Source organism: Portunus trituberculatus, chromosome 47 (assembly GCF_017591435.1).
Source record: "Portunus trituberculatus isolate SZX2019 chromosome 47, ASM1759143v1, whole genome shotgun sequence".
Classification (NCBI taxonomy): domain Eukaryota; kingdom Metazoa; phylum Arthropoda; class Malacostraca; order Decapoda; family Portunidae; genus Portunus; species Portunus trituberculatus.
The window spans coordinates 18,339,754-18,362,835 of record NC_059301.1 but is presented as its reverse complement, the minus strand read 5'-3'; the positions used below and the strand labels follow the sequence as shown (position 1 = coordinate 18,362,835).

Below are 23,082 nucleotides of genomic sequence, written 5' to 3'. Positions count from 1 at the left end.
ATATCTTAAAGGAGAAAATAATAATGGAACAATAGTATGCAAAGATTGGCATTGACATTTGTATCAGTAACATTAGTCTGATATTCTGCTAAATTTTGCTTTGATGTATTGCCCAGTATTTTATTACTGTTTGCTTTTATGAAAATAGTCCTGTTGGTTAATGATCAAAGCAGCTTATAGTGAATATAATGAAATAAGTTTGAAGAATCATTATTAGTATACTATAACAAAATAATTATACCTTTTCCTTTAGTATGATGTATGTATATTTCCAGCCGTCATATTGTACAAAATTGTAATTTCATGTTAATAGAGATCTAATGATTTTCAAGCTAAGCTCCTTCCCTCTGTAAATATTGGTCTTGATTGAACAACAATGTTTCCTTTCAGCCTGAGTGTAGTCCTCAGCAGTATTTGGCTGAGCACAGCAGCCCAGCACCTGGGGATCGTACCACAGCTTCTGCTACAGGAAGCCCCCCTTTCACCTCTACCTCCCTTACCCTGGGCTGTCCTTCCACTCCCACCACAGCCACTGCCACCACCACCGTCTGTGCCACCGTCAAAACTTTCTCCCCAACTGTGACCAAAACCACTGCCACCACAGCTGTAAGTGCCAAGGCTGGGAGAAGTCAAGATTCAAACATGCAAGTGAAGTCAGTACCTCTGCCAGCAAAACCTCGTCCATTTATTGGATTGCCTAACGGGAATCCCACACTCACCACAAAAACAACCTTTGGAGATGATAATGATTACAGTACAGATGAGGTAAGGTGTGAACATTTTGTCTTAAGTTATCTAATCTTGAAGATTTTCTTGCTTTAAAAGAAGGCAACAAATTATGTAGGAGGTAGCATTAACAATTTCATATACATATAAGATTTGTCATGTGTATAAGTGTTTGTATCTTGAGCATAAAATTGTCAAGAGGAACTGAAGATCCTAATAGCTCTTTTCTTTTTTATTAAGATGAGAGAATGTTGTGAATTTATGAATTTATGCATCGTCTTACTACCCATGCTTTAAGGAGAATGTAAAACTGGTATGTCAAAAAATAGAATATTGCTTATTTGCTTTAGATCATAGAAATTTTGTTTGTTAGCCATTCTTTACTGAGTTTCAACTGAGTTAAGCCACTTTTGTGACCTTATTGTTGATTGGACAGCAAGTGGTCCTGTCTTTCACTTAGTGCAAAGACCTCTCTGCACTCCTCTTCCTGTTTCTCCCTTATTTTGATCAATGTTCTAAAATCTCCCTGAGTTGGCATTTTGTATATACTTCAAGAGAAAAGGAATGGACTGATACTAGGATAAGAGAAGTGAAGACCAGAAAATACAATGGATAACTTACAAAGACTCTGTACATGAAAATGATGATTGGGTTACTGGTGAGCCATTTCTTGGCAACAGTGACAATGAAACAAGAAAATAAATGATATAGAGGTTTTGGAAGAAATAATGGAAAAAGTTCAAGAAAGTAATGTTTGAGAAAAATGAGAGGCCATCAGGCCACGAACAGAAACTGTAAACAAGGCTACATCAAGGAGATGATGTGATGCCTATATTTCATCACCTTCAGCCAGAACCAGCAGTCCATATTAGTGTCATGTCCTCAGAGCTAACCACTCCCTTGTCAGTTGTGAAATGTACTACGTGTTCTATTACTGCTCCCATACCATCTTGGAAATAATCTTTGTATTTCAAGAATGTTGAATTGAATAATGTTTTATACAGCATTCACTACTGTATGAATCTTTCTTTTAAAACTGTAATTATTATTTGCTTTACTGTTTCTTAAAAATTTAGTGCAATTTTTGCCAATCTAAACATTCTTAAATCCTATAATCTTTTTCCTATTCCTATTATCTTTTTCCTATGGCGAACCTCAATATTTACACATTTACGATGTGAACTCTTTGGCAGGATAGCACTGTGGATGGAAGAAGCAATGGTACTTCTTCAATTCCCTCTCCAACATCTCACGCAGTGTCTTCCAGCCACAGCTGCATAACCTTGAGCAGCAGCAGCAGTGGCAGCAGCAAGACCACCAATACTGTTATTGGAAGCTGCAGCAGCAACAGGAATGGTTCTCCCTGTCCAAAGGTACCAAAGAACAGTGGTGGAACAAAGAAGATATTAGAGGAGGTTGGAATAACTACGATCGAACAGGATCATGGCTGCAACAGAATGATAAACCACACATTGGAAAGAAATAGGAATCAGTCTGGAAATATGAACCAGATGTTCCACAGTATGGAATACAGCACAGATGTTCCCAGGGCTGGCAGCAACATTCATTCCAACAAGACGACAACCTGGGGTGGTTGGATGCCAGCAACAGTTGGCAAAGAAACTACATGGAGGCCATATGTTGGCCATCCTGCACAGTACCCACATCAGTACAATGGCAGAACACCATATCCACATCAGTATAGTGGCAAAACACCGTACCAGTATGGCAGCCCCAGCCATCTCCAGACAGCTCACATGACAACACCCCAGTCATGGACACCCATTGGCTACCCACTGATTCTTCCTCACTCGCAGCCACACAGCCTCAGGAACAACTCATCCACTTTCAGTCATAACATGAATCAAACTCTTTTGTTGCCCCAGCCAGTGTATTCTCCTCACAGCAATCATATGTACAATGGAACCCAACCTCCTCCTTTTTCTCAGTCACGACCTCCAACACAGGATCACCAGACAGTGGAAACTTCCTCCAAGACACCCAATGGCAAGCCCATGGCAGCTCAAACAAAAGATGGTAGTTCATGTCCAATTGCTTCTAGTATTAGAAGAAGCAATAGCACTAGTGGCACCCTTACCAAAACGACTCTGAGCAACAGGACCACCAGCCCCATGAATACTCCATCCCCAGTAGTGAGCAAAGAGTCTTGCCCAACCTCACATGCAGGAACTGGACTTAATCAGACAGGTTATGGATGTGCCAACCAGCAGCACGTGATGGTAATGCCATATTGGCAGTATAGTGGGTCAGTAGCACCATATTACAATTGGGCAGCTCCTATAGTAATGCAGTGGCCAGTGTCACAGTCCCCTTCAACACCAATGCATTCTACTCCAAATAATAATTCAAATATGGCAGCACAAGCTAAACCTATGGATAGTTGCCTCCCTCACACTGCTCTGACCTTCACACCCCTGAATGAGAGGCACAGTACCACCACCAGTCCCCAGGTGATGACTTCTAAATTTGGAGAAATGCACAGTCCTGCCAACAACTCAAGTTTCAGGTCTGGCAGGGGTGGCCACACGAACACGAGCTATAGCAGGAACCGTCCTTATTACAGTCAAGCATTTCACACATCACCATATTACTCCAGTCCAGAAATGGTTTGTAAGCAGCAACCAGAGCAGAAGAAAATGGAGCATCCTAAGACATCTCTTTCTAGCTTTCCACTTGCAACAATGTCTCCCTGCAAGTTTCCCAAACCAGTTGCTCCAGGCTATTCTCAGACTGTGCCTACACAGAAAGGTGTTGGTTTCAGTGGTGGTGGTGGGGTCAGTTCAGCCAAACTTGTTGAGCAAGAAGACCAATGCACAACCGTACCCATGACTCCTCCCCCAACTCCTCTCCCTGACCCTGAAGAAATAAGTGATGCTGTTGCAAATTTGAATACATCCTGAAAACGTTGAATATGCAATTGTTCTTTTGTAAGTGAATATTGAAAATGTAATGAGATACTTAAGGAATTATTCAGCAAAAGTGACAAGTGGAAGGTATGAAGGTGGCAGAAGTTACCTATGGATAAATGTTTTGATTGTGTTCATTATCATAAGTGCTTTCAGAACCAGAGATCTGTGGTTGTGTCCAAAGGTAAATGTATTGTGGCTTTAGTGATTGTGCCAAAGTCTTCCCCTTTTGTCCTCCTGTCACTCTTGGCCTAATGTGAACCACTCTTGATCTTCCTTCTCGCATTGTTTACAGCATATTATACATGTTTATAGGTGCTTGGGCCACCAGGAGCTGTTACAATTTGCTCATATCTGTAATGTGATACTTTGTTGATTGTTTTATCATTTTCCATTATGCCTATGAAAGCTCCATGTCTTCTTTTTTTTTCACTATGTACATTAAGGGTTTTCAGAGTTTGAAGAATTAGATGTATTGAGGCAATGGGTACTACATAGCCACCCCTTGCATTGTTATAAGATTATCTTTATTAAGTAAACCTGTGGTCACTCTGATGATAGAACACTTATTAAATTATTGATTTTTCACCTTATGGTGTGAAGACAGTGGAAGGGGGAGAGAGGTGTGAAAAAAAAAAGTAATTCCTCATCTACAAGGCAGAGATTTGCATGTACTCTGCTGGGATGATGGCATTATAGAAAAAAAAAATAGAAGAATTAAATTTAAAAGTAAATATTAACTTAGTTATAATGACTAATGTAAGTATGGTCAGTTTTCTTTATGCAGATATTTGTTTCTTACCTTGATCACGCCTTGTTTCCTCTGGAATACATACTGTAAGTATTTTCTTATAGAGGATGCTGGCCTGGGGAGGGAAGCTAGCACTGAGGCAGTGGAAATAATCATGCTATCTCCCTATACCTATGGAACAAAAATATTTGGGAACTCCAGTATTTTAATCCAGTTTGGTGAGAGTAAATTCAAATTTATTTCAAGGAAAGGATCCTAATTTTCCATTTTTGTATTATATTTGATCAATCATCGAATGTTGAAAATTAGATGTATGATCAGTCATCAGATATTAAAAATTATATACATATGTGATCAGTCATCAGATCTTGATAATTGATTATTGAATTTGAGATTCTGTATCAAATGAAAATTGTCTGCATAATTTGAATCCCTGTAGCGGGAACTTAGTGTTAACTATGCTCACAGTTGTGGCCATCTTCATAAGTTAAAACGTATGTGAACTATCTACCACTTACAGGATAGGTCGTAGATATGTTTATTACCCTTTGTCATACTGCTCACTGACTTGAGAGGTTAACAGTGCTAATTGGCAGAGGCAACCAAAGATAAGCTGAAGGCTTGAACAGGATTTTTTTTTTTTTTTTTTTTTTTTTTTCTCCATATATTCCAATGATGAGAAGTTTTGTTGTAGACCTAATTTTAGTAACTATTATTTTTTTTTTTTTTTTCTTGGAGAATTTTTACTTCAGAGGTGAGCCAACTTTTAGGTTTTGTGGCATAGCCATAAAGCTTGAGTTACAGAAAGTAGGTCTTTTTATGATAGTGTACACAAGTTTCTAAACATTATGTTCAGTATGTTTTTTAATGGAAATTCAGCATGCAGTTATTTTGCAGAATCATAACCAATTCAAGTTTCTGTGTGTGGTATGATGAAAGCAAAATATTTTTATAAGGCACTCTGCAATGCATGAGCCACGCTTGCTGAGGAGGAGGGAGGCAACCGCTCTTGCTGGTTGAAAACAATCTGCATTAGTGTTATTTTTCCTCCCAGTATATTCTCAGTGCAATAATTTCTATTTTATATATGTTTTAAGCAGAGAGCTATCAAAATTATATTTATTTCTATTTATACTTAAGCATATCAGTCTTTAAATATTCCCTATTGGTTGTGAGTCAGTGTAGGCTAAAGTGGTGGTGATTAGAATTAAGTATGTGCAGAGTGGTGTTTGTGGAATTTCCTTGGTGCTTCTGGAGTCTTGCCTGATCCACTCCAGTAGTTTCTTTACTATGATTCTTTGTATGTGTTTTCAGTATAGTTTAGGGGGGGAATTGACTGTTTGTAGTGAGCTGTTAACTAAGTTAAAGTGTAAAACAATACCCTACCTTATTTGCAGAATGATGTGATACAAGTGCAATAAATAAATGATCATGTAGGAAGTTAATACCAGTATAGCCATTTCATACTAGTGAAGAAAGCTATCATGATGAAAGATGGTACATGATGAAGTATAGACAGTAGACAGAAAATATTTTGTCATTAGGTACTAGAGTTATAAAGCAGTCTGCTCAATATATTAAAAAGATACAAATTAAGAATGTCTGAGGCCTTTGAGTCCACAACTGAAACTTTTGGTCAATAATGTTCAATCTCAGATTGTTAAACAGTGAAATAGAGAAAGTTTCTTAGTGATTGTGATGTGCAAATCCTCTTTAGGAAATCTGTGGAATAAAAGTAAGTGCCTGTGGAGCAAGAAAGCTAGTCGGTTGTACTTTCCTGTGTGAGTAAATTCATCATCAATCCAAGGGTTTTATTTATTCTGAATTTTTTTTTTTTGTTCAGATAGCATTATAGCATTTAAATCAGAAATGCATAGCATCTGTTCTGTCTTCAAAGATGTTAGTGACAAAGTTTCATATGAAATGCACCAATATATTTATTAAATGTTGCGTTATTAGTATTCCTTTTTATTATTTATCTTTGGTGCCTTGTTTTATTGTGGTGGCCACCAAGAGAAGTAGTATAGAACAAGGCTGCAGTAGTTGTCATTATCATGAGCTGGTAAATGCCAACATATATTAATTTGTCTCCGTTTATGAAAACTTTTACTATGGAGTAGGTACTGTACATTACATATGCTCACAAAGCTAGGGTGACCAGACGTCCCCGGTTTCCGGGGACAGTCCCCGGCTACTGCTGTCCCCGGTTTTCTGTAACTGAAAGATCACTTGATGCGTTAAAAAAATATATTCCTTTTGATTATGATAATTACGTCCTTTTATCATTACTCTTTTAGAATGTCTATCATTACTTTTAGAATGTCAAGAATAAGAAGCCCTTAGTTTCCGTGAAGACGGTGAAGTGTATGGCGGACACATTTTAACAGCTAATGGGTGCTCATGATCTCAGATATTTCATCAGGTAGAGATTTTTTTTCTTTGCAACTTGGGTAAATAAGGCGAGGGAGAATTTTGATTGCTGGTTTAGAAATGGTACGGATAGTGTCCCCGTTTTAGTTTTTTCAGTGCAAAAACACGTTTTTACCTCCCTGAACTGAAAATGTCCCCGGAATTTGTCTCAGAAATCTGGTCACCCTACACAAAGCCTGATAACTATCTTTTAGCCTTTCTCTCGTATGGCTGCTCTTTCAATTTTCTGGCAGCCTTTCTTTTGTACCCGATACATCTGCCTTACTCCTACACTAATGCTGTCTTGGTCCTCTAATGTTATGCTGATCTACGTGGCCATTACTTTTACAAACGGATATTCGGTCAGCGTTAAAGACATATGTAGAGTTGATATGCCACCAGTGGACGAAGAACAAACATGAAAAGTGAATAGTGAGAACGATAACATGAAAGCAATCTTGAATCCTTACACACTATAACAAATATTGACATTATCATTCGTAACTTACGAGAAATTTGAAATGGTACGGTATGGATATGGAATGTCAACCATCTCTCGTTCGTCAACGGCCCTCCCGCGGCCTCCTATCACCCAATGGTCAGTTTCCCGCCACGCCCTATCATCTTCCCTAGGGAGATTAGGGTTGGGGGAAGGGATGTGAGCGGGAGAGACCTAACACATCTATAGAAATACTCGCCATGCATAAATACGTAAAATACATGGTTCAAGTAATTTAGTTATTACGCTATTGAGAGAGAGAGAGAGAGAGAGAGAGAGACCTTGTGGCTCCCAGATGTGGCCTTTCCTTGCCCCGGGTGCATTTTTTCGGGAGGTAACAGGAGAGGGGCTTAAGTCGCATTCCTCTCGTACTGGAGAGAGAGAGAGAGAGAGAGAGAGAATATCTAGAGTTATCAAGTATATTTTTTATATGTTGTATCTAAATAGATCTCAGGCACCACAAATTATACTATTTATTATACGTGGTGTTAAGTGGTGCAAGAGATGAGTCAGGCGAGGGTGGGAGGAAAAAAAATTTTAGCCCGAAGAAATACCGTCACCCGTAGGATGAATGACTCTCGCATGGCTGAATGGGCAGCCAGGATATGACGGCTGGCCAATCACGGACGAGAATCTGTCCATGCCAACCAATGGAAAGGCAAGTGAGACGACGTCACAACCCGACGAGAGCCGAGAGGGGGGGGTACTTCAGGGGGAACTCGCCGCTCGCCTCCCTCCGCCTCCGTACAACAGTCTTACGGCAACTCACAGTTGGAAGAGGACTAACATGTCTCCGGAAGTGAATAAGGAACCTGTGGCGTCAAAGGTCCCTTCAGACAACGAAACGGACGAAGGATTCCACTCCCCCTCCACCAGCAGATCAGAATTGAGGTGTAGTAAAGAGGAGGAGGGCACGACCAACCGAGCAGAGTCACAAAACTCTACCAAAAAGACTCAGGAAAAACCAGACAATGACGTTATCAGGGCGCGCCGCCTTGCCGAGTTCACCGTGCTGACCGTGACGGGGCGGAGCAAGAGCCCTCCCCAGGATTCCGTGGAGGAAACTTTGATCCGTTGTGTGAGGAACATGATGCAGAAACATGAAATTTTGTTGCGAGGTATGATGCGACGGCTGGATGTGCGGCCCGAGACAGGCTACCAGGCCTTTGTCGGGGTGGCCAATGAGCTCTTTGAGGGCCAGAAAAGAGCCGTCACGTGGGGCAGAGTAGTGGCTTTGTATGCCTTTGGTGCCCAGCTGGCCTTACACTGCACTGAAAAGAAGGAGGAGGAATTCTGTACCAGAATTGTGGAATTTTTGGGCCAGTACGCCAGTGAGGTGCTGGTCCCCTTTGTCAAGCAGGAGGGAGGATGGGTAAGGATGGATGTGTTGCATCCGCCGTGTTTTGGTGATACTGTGCATGACTCGTTATGTGAGGTGTATTGTTCATGTTAGATCACCATGAGATGTTTGTAATGTATGTTGACTATCACTGATTGCACGTAAATTGTGTTGTTTGTACTGTATATTGTCAATGTGTGTTCTCGCTTGTTTGTTTGATTACATTTAATTTACTTGTTTCGAAAATTGTATGATTGAGTTTCATGTGTAACACACACACACACACACACACACACACAGTGACTTGAAGCCTGGGAGAAGTATGTTCATGATTGGTTGATCCTCACTTTAATTTCTTCAATATAATAAGTTACAATTTTGCATAAGTTTTGTAAACTCAGACAAGATCTCATGGTTTTATTCTCCATGAATAGTAAATAGTAAGTAAAATTTGTGCAGTGAATATTGTTGAAACAACAAAACAAGAAAAAACAAAAAAAGAACCAGGTCTTGCTGATATTAGCCTTCCACACTTTCACAAAACCCATGGTATGCTTATTGTACAATAATATAAAGTAGCGGAAAGATGTTACAAACCCTCTTGAAACTACAAGTGACTCAAGATTTCTCCCAAGTCTTTTTTTTTTTTTTTTTTTACTTTTTTTATCTACTGTCAAGCGGTATGTGTGGGAAATGATAAAATCTCACATCATGTCAGAAAATATGTCACTACTGTGCTTTACGTAATCTAACTTAACCTAACTTTTAATCTAAGCTTCACTACTGTGCTTTGAATAATTTAGCCTAACCCCTATCATAAACCTAACCTAGCCTGCAAAGTAATTTTACCTTAATGAAGAGGGTAGAGCTTAGTTGCATGAAGCTTAGGTTAGGTTAGAATATGTAAAATATGGTAATGATTTATTTTATGGGGGTAGTGATTTATTTTCCAACATGGCATGAAATGTATCATTTCTTGCAAGTCGTGCTTGGGGATAGATACAAAAACCGGGTTTAGGAGAAATCCTGAGTTTCTTGTAACATCAAGAGGGCTGGTGACATTTTTCTGCCACTTTTTACTATCGTATGATGTGTATACTACAGGTTTTATAAAGGTGTGGAAGGGAATGATTGGAAAATGAGGAGACATAGCTATACTGGACTGTTACCTCAAATTAAATCTAAGAAAGACATCAGAGAATAATGTTATTTTTTATTTATTTATTTGTTTATTGATTTTATTTGTTATTATTTTTTGGTGATTTTCTTCCACTTTATTACCATATGCAGAAATGACCATGGAGTTCAAAAGTGAAGAAATGCTACTCAAGAATCGTATCATGGAAGGATATCTTAAACTTTTATATGCTCTGATATAGATACCTAAATGGAAGAGAAAGTAAATCTGGTTTCTATAAGAATTTAATTGTTTTCACTTGATATTTCCTGACATTATAAATTGCACACAGAATAGGAAACAGTGGAAACTGGAAATGAGCCAGTCAAAAATAATCAATGTGAGCCTGTACTGCTTTTATGATGTATGCCCCCTTTCTCATACAACTACTAATGGAGAATATATATTGAAAATCTTGGGAGCTTTATACATAAGTTGAACATAGTGTGTAGCTATTCATTATCAGGAATTATTCTTTAAGAGCTTTTAAAATGGTCTTGTATGATTATTAATCTAACCTCAATGTTAGCATTAATATCTCACCTTTGTCTTTGAGTTTTAGTCTGTACCCTTGTATGTTTAGGTGTCTTTTTCTCTGTAGTGAGTCAGTGACACATTCCAGTGTTCTTTCCTCATTTAGGGAAAATATAGATGAGTAATTAGCTGCTACTTTAGATGAATTAGTGGATGAAGGAAAGATTAAACAAGTTCAGTGTTCGACAGATTTTAAAGAATTAAGTGAAATTATTACAATAAGTATGACAGCCAAAGCATTTCACTATTTGATACATCACAAAAGAGTGAAAACAGAATCAACATTTGATTATAACATTATTATCTAGTGCAGGGGGCAGTGAATAGTTATTTACCATAATTTTATTTAGACTTTTCACATACATATACAGCAACAGTTAATAATGATGATAATGATAATAATAATAGTAATAGATAAAAGAAATATACCTAATAGTAAATCCTATGATAGTAGTGGGTGTGAGGGACAGTGACTACATTGGAAACAGTAGTAGGGTCACAACAGACTTGGTATGGCAGAGATTGAAGAGGCTGCAAAAGTGAAAAAGAGAGCCTCTGAGAAAAAAATAGGTTGAAATGAGAACAGTATAACTCGTAGAATAAGATGATAAAAAGTGAAACAGAAGTAATACATGAAAAGTTAAGTAGGAAGCTGAGAGGTAAACTTATTTATTCAATAAGAGTAAGATGTGTTTTGGAAAAAAAGAAAAAGAGAGAGAGAATTGGGAGAGAAGAGTTTAGGAATGTAAACATGCAGATAGAAGATGTAATGTTTGCATGGGCAAATGTATTGGAAAATGGAGTGGCATTTGGCCATTTAATGGATGAGAAGACGTTAAGGGGAGCAGTAGCATCCAGTGTGGATAGTGGAGACTTTCTGCTGTGGCCATATCCTTGTTGGAGATGCTCCCGGAGAGTGGGAGGTGTCAAAGAGAGATTGATAATTAGAATGTGGTTCCTAGTTTCATTGCTATATATCTACATGATTATTCTTTGGGTGTAATGGGAGTACGTATGAAGTGCTGTGTGTGTGGAGTGTTTTTCATTAAGGAACCATTGTATTTAGGTGCTTATAGAAAATTAGTCATAATCATGTAGTTATTGCCTTTGTAAGTATATAAATGTCTAAAGCGTTAGTAATAAATGGAGGATAAGTGTCTTGAAACATCCATCTTAAAAAGTCCATCATGGGAAGATGGAAATACAGAAACAGGGAGTTCCAGGGTTTACTAGACAAAGGGATGAATGATTGAGAATACTGCTGGATAGAATAGAGGTGAGTGGAAGAAGAAAATCATATGCAACAAAACTGGGGGGGAGGCATAGTCTATCTTCTAATAATGTGGAGTAGAAAAAAGCATGAATACTTTTTATAAATAATGTGTATATGTAGTCTGTAGTACAGGAAATGTCAGAACTGATGGCTTGATGTGATGCATTTCCCTGTATAGATGGTGTTTGTGTGTGTGGTGTTTTAACTTAAACATGTCTGTCTTTCACTTTGATAAGCACAAGATGAGTTTTGTTTAGAAGCAATGAGATTTATTATTGTTATTCATCATATTATTCATCCTCATCTACCTTGTAGACCTTTCATAAATTTTACTATTGACAAAAATATGAAATGTTTACATTTTTCATATCTTTCAGAGCAAAATCTGTGAAGAGTTCCCAGCAGAAGTGGACCTGGAAAGTAAGGCCTGGAAGGTGCTCACCTGGACTGCTATTGGGCTTGGACTGGCTGCCACAGCATCCTTCTTTACAAGTCATTGAGCTGTGTGTCTCCCTGTGAGCTCTTCCATACTCCACCAGGCTGAGGTAGAAGCCCTTTGCAAGACCCTTGGGAAGAGCATCCCGATGATCAACCAACAGTGTTCTCAAAACTTGTCATAATCATTATCATCATAATCATTATCATTGATGTCTTGCTTCTATCTCAGAAGTTGTGGAGGGCATATGTATGACAGGAATGTCACACACACATTGTCCTGCCCATATGTTAAGACATTACTCCATATCACTCTTCACTGTATCTCCAAAATATACTTGTCTATGCACTGTTCCACACTTGATTCATACTGCAGAATACCTACCGTACCCCTCCTCAACACACACACACACACACACACACACACACACACACACACACACACACACACACACACACACACACACACACACTGCAGTGTAGTGGTTAGCACACTCGGCTCACAACCGAGAGGGTCCGGGTTCGAATCCCACTAATCAGCGAGGCAAATGGGCATGCCTCTTAATGTGTAGCCCCTTTTCACCTAGCAGTAAATAGGTATGGGATGTAACTCGAGGGGTTGTGGCCTCGCTTTCCTGGTGTGTGGAGTGTGTTGTGGTCTCAGTTCTACCCAAAGATCGGTCTATGAGCTCTGAGCTTGTTCCGTAATGGGGAAAGCTGGCTGGGTGACCAGCAGACAACTGTGGTGAATTACACACACACACACACACACACACACACACACACACACACACACACACACACACACACACACACACACACACACACACACACACACACACACACACACACACACATACACACACAGCCATATATTTATATGCATTGTAACAGTTTTTCATGACGGTTACTTTCATTTCTTAATCATCTTGTATCTCACTTACTGCCAACAATAATATAGAGTGACATTCTTACTGTACATTTTTTCCACATGACATCATTGTGGATGTTACTCCCATCATTCACACACACACTCTTATCGTCTTTAATTACTTCATACAGTACATATATATGAGAAGTATATACAGTATATATATATTGGTAACTGAAGGACACAACACTCATGCCTTATTTACTCTTGCTTATTTGCTTTGGTATGCCACATTAACTCTTACTATTGATATTGCAAACCCATCAAAGCACTATATTTTCTCTCTTACTAGATGTTTTATCATTCATTAACAACACTGCTCTGGTCTTGCAACATGATACTCTTTCTCTGATGTGATGCTATCTCACAGCATCTTAGTGAAATCATATTCATTTTATTTTTATCCAGTACAGAGCATTTCCTCCCTATCCCTTCCCAGTCAGGGTGGCTGCTGGGCTCAGCCTCAAGATAACCTCCCAGTGTTAGCAGGGAAGGAGTTGCCACACTTGAGGTGGTGGCAGTCATGTCTTTCACCAGAATTATTTTAGCAAAATGTCCAATCTTCAGCCTTATGTCAAGTCTCATAGTTTATTTTTTTAATTACATATATACTCCATGACTTGGTAGTTTTATAGTTAGCATGGGATAGAGTTAACATGCCCTAGCAAAAACTTGCACTATTAGTATGGACCTATTGATTAAGTTTCCAACATCATTTGGTAGTGCACATTTTAGTTTAGTCACTTGATTGATTTTTTCTTTTTTTTCACATTTTTCTGCACAAATATTTCACAAGTGTTCACAAACATTCCCAGTCATTTACACTTAGAAAAGAAAAGAAAAGAAAAAGAATAAAAGAATAAGTGGAACAAAAGTGGCATTCAAAGTGACCATTATTTTGGTATGGCAAGTGCACCTGAAGTTCATGTTTATTCTTGTATTCCCATATACTATATCTTTATAGGTGTTTATATTTAATAGACAAGGAAACAGTACAAGATAAACCCTTGTAAGTGTCTGGCAGTGAAGGCAGAAATGCAAGACCATGTGTACAGCTTTTGACCACATCATTTGGCTGTTTGTGTGCATAGGTCTTTTCAAGATTAAGCATTCACCAACCTGTTTGTGAAAATTAACTTCACTACATGAAATGTTCAATAGGGAACTTTCTCCAGTGTTGTACAAAGTTAATCAGATGTGGTTTTGTATCATTGGCTGCAAAGAGGAGTGTATGCACCTGAGTGATGTAGTAGTGTGGTGTTTGTGTCTCTGTGCTTGTTTGTGACTTGGTCGAGGCAGGAGTAACACAGCTGGCAGCCTGGAAGTTAGTTGTGGATGTTAGTAGCCTGAACTCAAAGACACTGATCTCTCGAAACAAGAGTTTCGACCTCGCATATCCGACCATTTAATTTTCTAAGTTTGAAAGAGCATTTTATATTGATTGCTTTCACCACCATGTCATGGTATTAATAAAAGAGATTATGAGGAGAGTGGCCTGCTTCAGTGTGCTGCAGAAGAATGAAGTATGTCCCCACTTCTCACTGACATGATTTCAATGCAGTTAAATCTTGAAAGAAAGAAAAATATACATAGTACATATATTGTACATAGTGAATAGCACACCTTTGTATCTTTATAATTCTACCACTAACCTAACCTATCTAGTCAGTTTCTAGGTTCTGCTTGTTAGTGGTAGGGAAGTGCAGTGCTCCAAGGCAAATGTTTTATTGTCTGTCTGCTCATTTTTTAGTTGTCAAGTTATTTTACATATCAGATCTGAACTTAAGTTTGTATGTATGTACACAAAGAGCCTGCATCCACCTACCAATGATGTACAGAAGATGAGGTTATAATTGCATCACTGTTAAGAAGGTTTATGTAGCAATTGGGGGAAGGCTCTCCCACTTTTTTTGATAGTATTTCATGTGACTACATTGTCAATAAACCAGAAAAGCATTAACTCTAAAGGTGTGTTATTGTTTTGTTTAGGTACTTCCTTATTAATGAGGTTTTGGTAAGTAAATTTGTGCATATTTTGTAATTTAAGTAGTATATAGGCAGACTGGATGGAAGAATAGAAATCGTTGCCATGTTGGTTTGCATCATAAGCGTAATACTTTAACAAAGTAAAAACATCAGAATACCAAGGCTGTAATCAATGCTGTTAAAGAGAAAAGTGTAGGAATACATTATTACAAAGCACTGTCAAGTGCAACAGCTCTCAATAAATAACTATCCATCACTAATGGAAGTCTGCTAAACTTTAGTGTTCAATATTTTAAGTGGTGCTAAGATCAAGTTGCGAATGATCAGCTGACGCTTGACGTGGCAGTGAACACTGAGTGACCACCAAAACCGTATTGGAGCTGCATCACCTACCAGAACCTTCTAATGTCAACAGAACGTAGTGGTTATTACTCATCCCAAAACATTACATATAGACAGGAAATCATACTACGGTGAGTGATCAGTCAATTAGCATGTTGCCACGTGGCTCACAATAGTGCTTTGACAAAGGCAATGTAGTACCTAGTCTTAACCTGTGCTTGGGTTTGTATATTATTTCAATGATAATAATGATAATGACAATAGCAATAATGATGGAAAAGTTAAACATCATAGATCCTGAATTAAAGTTATGAAATTATGCAAGTGAAGTGGTTCATTACATACAGGTATTCTTATTTTTACTTCCAGTACAGTGGGCAACCCAGTGGTGTGAGCAGTTACAGTAGAGTCCAGGGTCACCTGCTGTAGCTCCCTGTGAAGATGAGACAAGGTATGTCTATTTGACTAAAGTGTCAGATTATATATATATATATATATATATATATATATATATATATATATATATATATATATATATATATATATATATATATATATATATATATATATATATATATATATATATATATATATATATATATATATATATATATATATATATATATATATATATATATATATATATATATATATATATATATATATATATATATATATATATATATATATATATATATATATATATATGTTTGTGACAGCACATGTTGTCCGTAGCAGTACAATAGAAACTTTTCAAAAAAGGTTGGACATTCACCTCGTATTAACCCTTCAAATGACGTACTTTGCGCCTACGTAAGATTTTTTTTTTTTCCTAGTTACTGTACTAGATAGTATCACTTCTTTTTAAATCTTTACTATCCCATCTTTGACTGTCTCTCCCTGTGGCCTCTTTTCTTCTTCCTTGAACCCTGATGTCCTTCAGGCTCTCGTAGCATCTGTGGTGGTAGCATTAGGCACACAGACAGCCTCGTTAGGCCCAGTAGGGCTGTTGCTGTCTGTTCCTTCCTTTGTATTCCTTTGAAACACCTTTCATGGGTCACAGACGATGACACTACGATCAGGGACCTCACTTTCGAAGGACACTATCAACGGTTGGTTTATCGCGGTTTGGTCAGTGTTCGAGGTCACGTGTTACGGGTGAAGTGCCCTCTGGCCTTGTCTTAGTGTGTGGCTCTAGGTCCGTTAACACGTGGATGGCCATAGGATAAACCACCTTGACAGCGACGGAAACAAAATATTTCAGAAATACTAACAAAACATTACAACTCTAAGTAGTTCTGATAGCAATACTGACTACAAATGCCTGCGTACTATATCCTATTAAGCCTGTCTGCCGCTGTTAATTATTCTGCTACTCGTCCTCACTGGCGGTGTGTCAGATGAAGATCCGCATCAGTGTAAACTAATTTGCCACTGTTTTCCTGAGAATATTTGCGACTTAACGTTATATATGTGAATATGAGCGTTGAACACTCCTCGTGGCGCAGCGGGGAGGCACAGCGCGCCGATTTTGTGTCCAAAATTCTACGGATTTACTAACGTTTCGTTATCATCCAGACTTAATGATGTACAGTACTTGTATTAGTGTAATTTGTTAAATATTTTAAATATATATATATAATTTTGGGTATTCTGCTGTTGTAGGAAACCTGAGAGAACTCTCGCGCGCCCCTCCCTCCCAGCCTCCTTCTTGCGCGAAATTCGAATGCTATTGCAGCAGATACGCCAAAACTGTATATAAACTCTCTTATTCTTAATGGTGGACGTATGTAGAGCCCTTTTCCTTACAGACATGTTTATTTATGTATATTCTTCCAAACTAATTGGGTATTGGCATCCGATATGACCCAACCTTACCATACTGGCGTTTCACTAAAAGCCTATTATAAAACCCAATTTTAAATACTTTTCCTTATACTTGTATTGTCACATTAAAAAGAATAATAACCATTTAATTATAGCGATTTCTTTTCGTTAGATGTAAAAATAACAAAAATATAATGATTTTCTTTTTGTGAACATCATTTTATGCTCTGTAAAATAATCATGAAGTGGTTTATGCCGGAAATAACCACGGTATTCCGACATGCTACTTAACAACTTTCGCTGGACCAATGTAAATGAGTAAACTGTAATCTATTTTGGCCAGAAATTTATCATTTGGTCCCACTGTGCGGTGCCTTGTGAGAGGCACACGACTCTCTCTCTCTCTGGATTTGATCAATCAAAGACAAAATCTAAAGAGTTATACGATTCCTAGAATTTCGACGAGAGAGAGAGAGAGAGAGAGAGAGAGAGAGAGAGAGAGAGAGAGAGAGGAGGAAAGAGGGAAGCCATTGACCCACCGCACAGTGAAGAACCACAGACTTCTAACAAAAAACAAATAGCTCTCATTCATCTTTTGTCGCAACTACCCACCACCGACCTGCCGACCCAAACATCCATCTACTCTCCTAAATACACAAACCTGCATTCATACCACCGACGTACTCCTTCCTTTCCCCCTAACCAACCCATTCTCCCTCACATGCACCCCCAAACACACCACCTCTTTTCTACACCGCGCTTACAGTAGACTTATATCCTTGATCGTCTTGTTCTTCTTTCACACCGATTATTAAATGCCAAAGAGATGATTAGTTGGGTTTTCTGGGCGTCTTTTTCCAGTCGATGTGATAGCATCTTTGTTGATATGTTCTTGAAATTATGAAAAGAATTTGAAAAAAGAAATCTTTATAACTTTCACTGGAACATTTTTAACGTTAGATATGTAAGATTTGAAAATGTTTAAGAATGCAGTTTATATCCTCAACTATGATAATAATAATAATAATAATAATAATAATAATAATAATAATAATAATAGTAATAATAATAATGTAGGAAAAGGATAGATGCAATTATTTCTTTTTTATTTTATTTTGCTTTCCTTTCGTGTTGGTTGTCAAGGGGTTTTGTGTGTTGTCAAGTGAGGCCAGAAATGCGGTGTCTGGTATTCCTCTTTGTTTTGTTGCCTTTGTACATATACAGTATGTTTCTTCCTTCATGTGACTATTTGTTGTTGTTGTTGTTGACGGTGGTAATGGTGGTGGTGGTAGGATATCTTTTTTTTTTTTTGGTTAATTGTTTCTTTTATAATTTTTCTTCTTCATATTATTATTATTATTATTATTATTATTATTATTATTATTATTATTATTATTATTATTATTGTTATTATATTATTATTCTTCCTCTACCACCACCACCACCACCATAACCACTACTACTATTTCTACTACTACTTCTATTACTACTACTACTACTGTTACTACTACTACTACTACTACTACTACTACTACTACTACTACTACTACTACTACTACTACTACTACTACTACTACTACCACCACCCACCCCACCCACCCACCCACCCACCCACCCACCCACCCACCTACCACCGCCACCACCACCACCACCACCACCACCACCACCACCACCACCCACCACCACACCACCACCACCACTACTACTACTACTACTACTACTACTACTACTACTACTACTACTACTACTATTACTACTACTACTACTACTTGTACTACCACTACTAAATATTTTCTTTTGTCCTCCTTCTCCTCCTTTCCTCTTCCCATAATCTCCTCACAAAATGCTTGGCGCAAACCATGCACACACACACACACACACACACACACCAGCATCGTGTTTCAGTTAGGGGTCCTCTAGGTCAGAACGCGTAGAGAGTCAACGATTGCTGGCTGGAAGGTTACATGTCGAGAAGTGGAGAACCTCGAGGGTTGCGGTGGTGGTGGTGGTGGTGGTAGGAGGCGAGAAGGCACAGCAGGAGTTTTATGGTGCGAGGTTGTCGTTGTTGTTATTGTGCGGTGGTGGTGGTGATGGTGGTGGTGGTTGTGTGTGTTGGTGGTTGTTTTCTTCCTCTTCTCTTCTCTTACACTTTAATTAACCTTATCTTGTGCGCTTCGATTTTCGTGTTTCTTTCCTTCTCCTCCTCCTCCTCCTCCTCCTCCTCCTCCTCCTCCTCCTCATTTTCCGTCATTTTCTTTCTCTTTCCTTTCCTTTCCCTTCCTCGCTATTTTTCCCCCTGCCCATCTTATTCAACTTTGTTGTTTTACGTTCCCGAAAACAAATTAACATGTTTCATAAATAGTTGACAACACACACACACACACACACACACACACACACACACACACACACACACAGGTCGTTGCTTCATCATTACCAGTCTTCCATCATCTTTAAGCGAGACATGGGTGCTCATGCGCCTCCGACCTAAGACCAGGAAGAGGAGGAGGAGGAGGAGGAGGAGGAGGAGGAGGAGGAGTAAAAATGAAAAGAGGAAAATCAATGAGAAGGACGAGCCGAGGAGGGGGAGACTTGTACTACTACTACTACTACTACTACTACTACTACTACTACTACTACTACTACTACCACGACTACTATAGAATTCCTTGTCGTGCTCCATTGATCTCGGGTCGTCTTGCCGTCACTGTTGGTTTGCGTCCCTTTGCTTTCCTGAGGCTGCGGACGTGCTGGTTGGCCTGACATGTAGTAGCTCCCCGCCCCTCTCTCTCTCTCTCTCTCTCTCTCTCTCTCTCTCTCTCTCTCTCTCTCCCCTTCTCAGACTCTTTCTCCCTTGTAATTCGAGGAAACACCGGGTCCACAAACTCTGCTATTGGTCCGCGCGAGGCAGTGTGTATCCAGGGCATTGTACAGTCACGGTGTAGTAGGCAGTCTCGGAGTTTACCGGAGATTTATACGCACGTTGAGGATGGAAGGGTTTGACTGTCTTAAGTCCGTCTGTTCTTCCGCTGGTTTAAGTTATCCTAAGATTTTAGTTATATATATATATATATATATATATATATATATATATATATATATATATATATATATATATATATATTTTTTTTTTTTTTTTTTTTTTTTAGGGGTGAAAGTAATGGAGTCTTGTTCTATAGAATAATTAGTTTTTTTTTCTTTAAGAGATGCTGAAGTAATGTAAAGATAAATTATTTTTTCTTTTTTTTCCTTAATGCACTTCTCCTCAAAGAATCCCCGTGACATAAGGTTATATGATATATTTCATGTAATTATGTAACATCCGTTTCAGAGTTCCCCTGATTACTCACTCATTATGGCTTTCATTAACGATTTTTTTTCATTTTTTTTTTTTTTTGCTTCTCTTAAGGCACTTTTCCCACCGAAAAAAAAAAAAAAATGTCATAAATTTACAGAATATTTCCATGCAATTATCTAACTACTCATTACTGCTGTTTCCGCTACTATTTCCCTGCATACTGAGCAGTTTACGTGCAACACCTCGGCAGTGTCTGGTAAGCCATCGCAAGTGTTGGTCCGCACAGCTCGTGGCCTGAGTTATGTTGAATCGATCTTCCTGAAAGTTTAAGGACTGGGTACAGACAGTGTCTGTGTGGAGGTCAGCTTGCTGGGGCCGCGGGGGAAGCGGAGGCTGTAGATGCGTGAAGCGACTCGTTGTTGTTGTTGTTGTTGTTGTTGTTACTGCTGCTGGAGATGATAATAATAGTAGTAATAACAATGATAATGATGATGATGATGGCGTAGTATTTTTATTAAGACACGAGGAATGATACATGACTAATTCATTGAGTCTATATAAGCAAACCACTTATTCTTAATTACTATTACTACTACTACTACTACTACTACTACTACTACTACTACTACTACTACTACTACTACTACTACAGCATTCATATCATTGGCAACATATAACTGCTGCTACCACCATCACCGCCACAACTCCCTCCCCTCTTCACCCGCGCCGCGTTACCCTCGCCGCAAGTTCCTTCGCCAACAGCTGTCGTTCCCGCCTGGCGCCGCGCATCACTGCCCTGTTCTCGGCGGCGCGGCGGCTCAGGTATGGCAGCACCTCGCCCACGGTCCCTACTGGCACTGACTTATACACCAGGAACCCCGCTGCAGCTGAGGAAGGGAAGGTTAGGAAGGGACGTCAGTATTATCTGCACTTAAGTTTCGCTGCAGTGTTTGTATAGCTGGTTTCCTGTGGGAGTTGATACTAAGAACCTTATTCTGAAACACTTCTGCGCCAGACCGGTATACTACTTTCAAAAGGCTTTAGTTGAAGATACACGGGTTTTTAAGATTATTTTTACGGTTCTGGTGACAGTTTAACAAGAATTCTATATTATTATTAGGAAAAACAGTCTTGAGAACTCAGGTTATCATCTTTGTGGCTTTGAAAAAGGTCTTGTTGCAAGAGCAAAGTGTTTTAAGTGCATCAATTTTCATATGTCTTGGAATAGACGTGAGGATCCAACTAATGAATGTTCATCTGAGTCAGTGGATGGTGTCAAAAGTAAAAAGCGGCGAGACGAGTTTAGTATTTTAATCTAGGTATGTTTGAGGTTTGTTATTTTGAGATCGCTGCGTTACTCGTTCCTGTTATTGCGGCGCTGGAATATTGGAAGATTGCGGTGTTGGAAAATTTAAAGAAGACTTGACCAATCTTGTCAGTCGCAACGAACACTGCGTCTCTCGCAAACCAACGCATCTTTCACTCTGCTTATCGGAAATAAAGATCTCTGGCAGTTAGAGCTCATTTTCTACACCGCTTTTAGATTAGCAAACGTCATAATGCCAGTCAGATGCACCATTCATGAAGAGAAGTGAAAAGTGCAAGATTAGTCCATCAGCTTCTATTTAGTTACATCTTGCGATGTATGTTGTTCGTTGGTTAATCAGTCAGTTAGTCAGTCAATTAGTTAGCAGTGTAGCACACTGACCACGTACACCCCTCCCCACACACACACTGACTGCTAACCAACGAGTCATTAAAGTAATTAAATTTGAAGATAAAAAGAACACAATTCAAAGCGAAAACTTTGGGAATTTATCCGTGAAAAATAACGAAACTTCCTCCAAAAATTCCAGCGTTATCAGCAAACGAAGAAAAGAATATAGAAAATCCTCTTGGAAAAATAGTTACACGTCTGTATCTGTGCCGCCCAAAGTGAAACGCTTAAAATCAAGTTCAAAGTGCTATTCAAAGCTCCAAGCGTTCGACCCACACGGCTACAAGTCAGCGTTGCCATGTCACCCAGCTGCGCCGCGTCCCCAGAGGCGAGGCCTTCCTGACCGCTGCTGTACTTTGCATAAGGCTGCAGCGTGCGTGTCGTATACTAAAGGCGATATGATCACCTGTTGGCTGTCCACCGGCAGGTTCTCTCAGACACCCTGCCAACCTTACTCACATCACTCCAGAAACGCTGCGTACCTTTCAAACCCAAAGAACTTCATCCACGACAAACACACGCCCACACACTCACCTGGAGACACAAAACTCAGCTTACTATCCACTAAAAATTCAAAACACACACACACACACACACACACACACACACACACACACACACACACACACACACACACACACACACACACACACACACACACACACACACACACACTAGGTACGTAACTACCATAACCTCTCGTCTCTATATAACAGATTCACAATTAGACCATTTACACACAACAAACACTTTCATGCTACTCTCACAGACACACCCACACACATGGCACGCTTCCGTACAACACCCACATACGCACCCAGGGGCACCGAGATGTTTTCCGCCATGCCGTACACCTGGGCGAACACCACGTCACCCCCCTGCGGATCCAGACCCAGGCGCCCCACTAACTC

At 39.1% G+C, this 23,082-nt stretch overlaps 3 protein-coding genes across 5 annotated transcripts in view; 2 read left to right on the top strand and 1 right to left on the bottom strand.

Moving 5' to 3' along the window:
* The window catches only part of LOC123520681 (flocculation protein FLO11-like), a 30,286-nt gene extending 24,080 nt beyond the window's left edge, over nucleotides 1-6,206 (top strand). For all 3 annotated transcript variants that reach the window (XM_045283189.1, XM_045283191.1, XM_045283190.1), the window contains exons 7-8: nucleotides 391-765; nucleotides 1,920-6,206. In XM_045283189.1, the coding sequence (XP_045139124.1) occupies nucleotides 391-765; nucleotides 1,920-3,647 (2,103 nt within the window). In that variant the 3' untranslated portion in view covers nucleotides 3,648-6,206. The remainder of the gene's footprint in view (nucleotides 1-390; nucleotides 766-1,919) is intronic.
* Nucleotides 6,207-7,937: 1,731 nt separating this feature from the next.
* LOC123520680 (bcl-2-like protein 1) lies at nucleotides 7,938-12,542 on the top strand. Its single transcript, XM_045283188.1, has 2 exons — nucleotides 7,938-8,684; nucleotides 12,013-12,542. Exons 1-2 carry the CDS (start codon nucleotides 7,953-7,955, stop codon nucleotides 12,133-12,135), a joined length of 855 nt encoding a protein of 284 aa, XP_045139123.1. The 5' UTR covers nucleotides 7,938-7,952; the 3' UTR covers nucleotides 12,136-12,542.
* An 8,410-nt stretch (nucleotides 12,543-20,952) lies between these two features.
* LOC123520676 (hydroxyproline dehydrogenase-like) overlaps nucleotides 20,953-23,082 on the bottom strand; it is a 9,528-nt gene continuing 7,398 nt past the window's right edge. Inside the window, exons 7-8 of the mRNA XM_045283187.1 lie at nucleotides 22,989-23,082; nucleotides 20,953-21,341 (exon numbers count right to left, since the gene is read on the bottom strand). The exon at nucleotides 22,989-23,082 is cut by the window's right edge and continues 126 nt beyond it. Of these exons, the coding sequence (XP_045139122.1) occupies nucleotides 23,076-23,082 (7 nt within the window). The 3' untranslated portion in view covers nucleotides 20,953-21,341; nucleotides 22,989-23,075. The remainder of the gene's footprint in view (nucleotides 21,342-22,988) is intronic.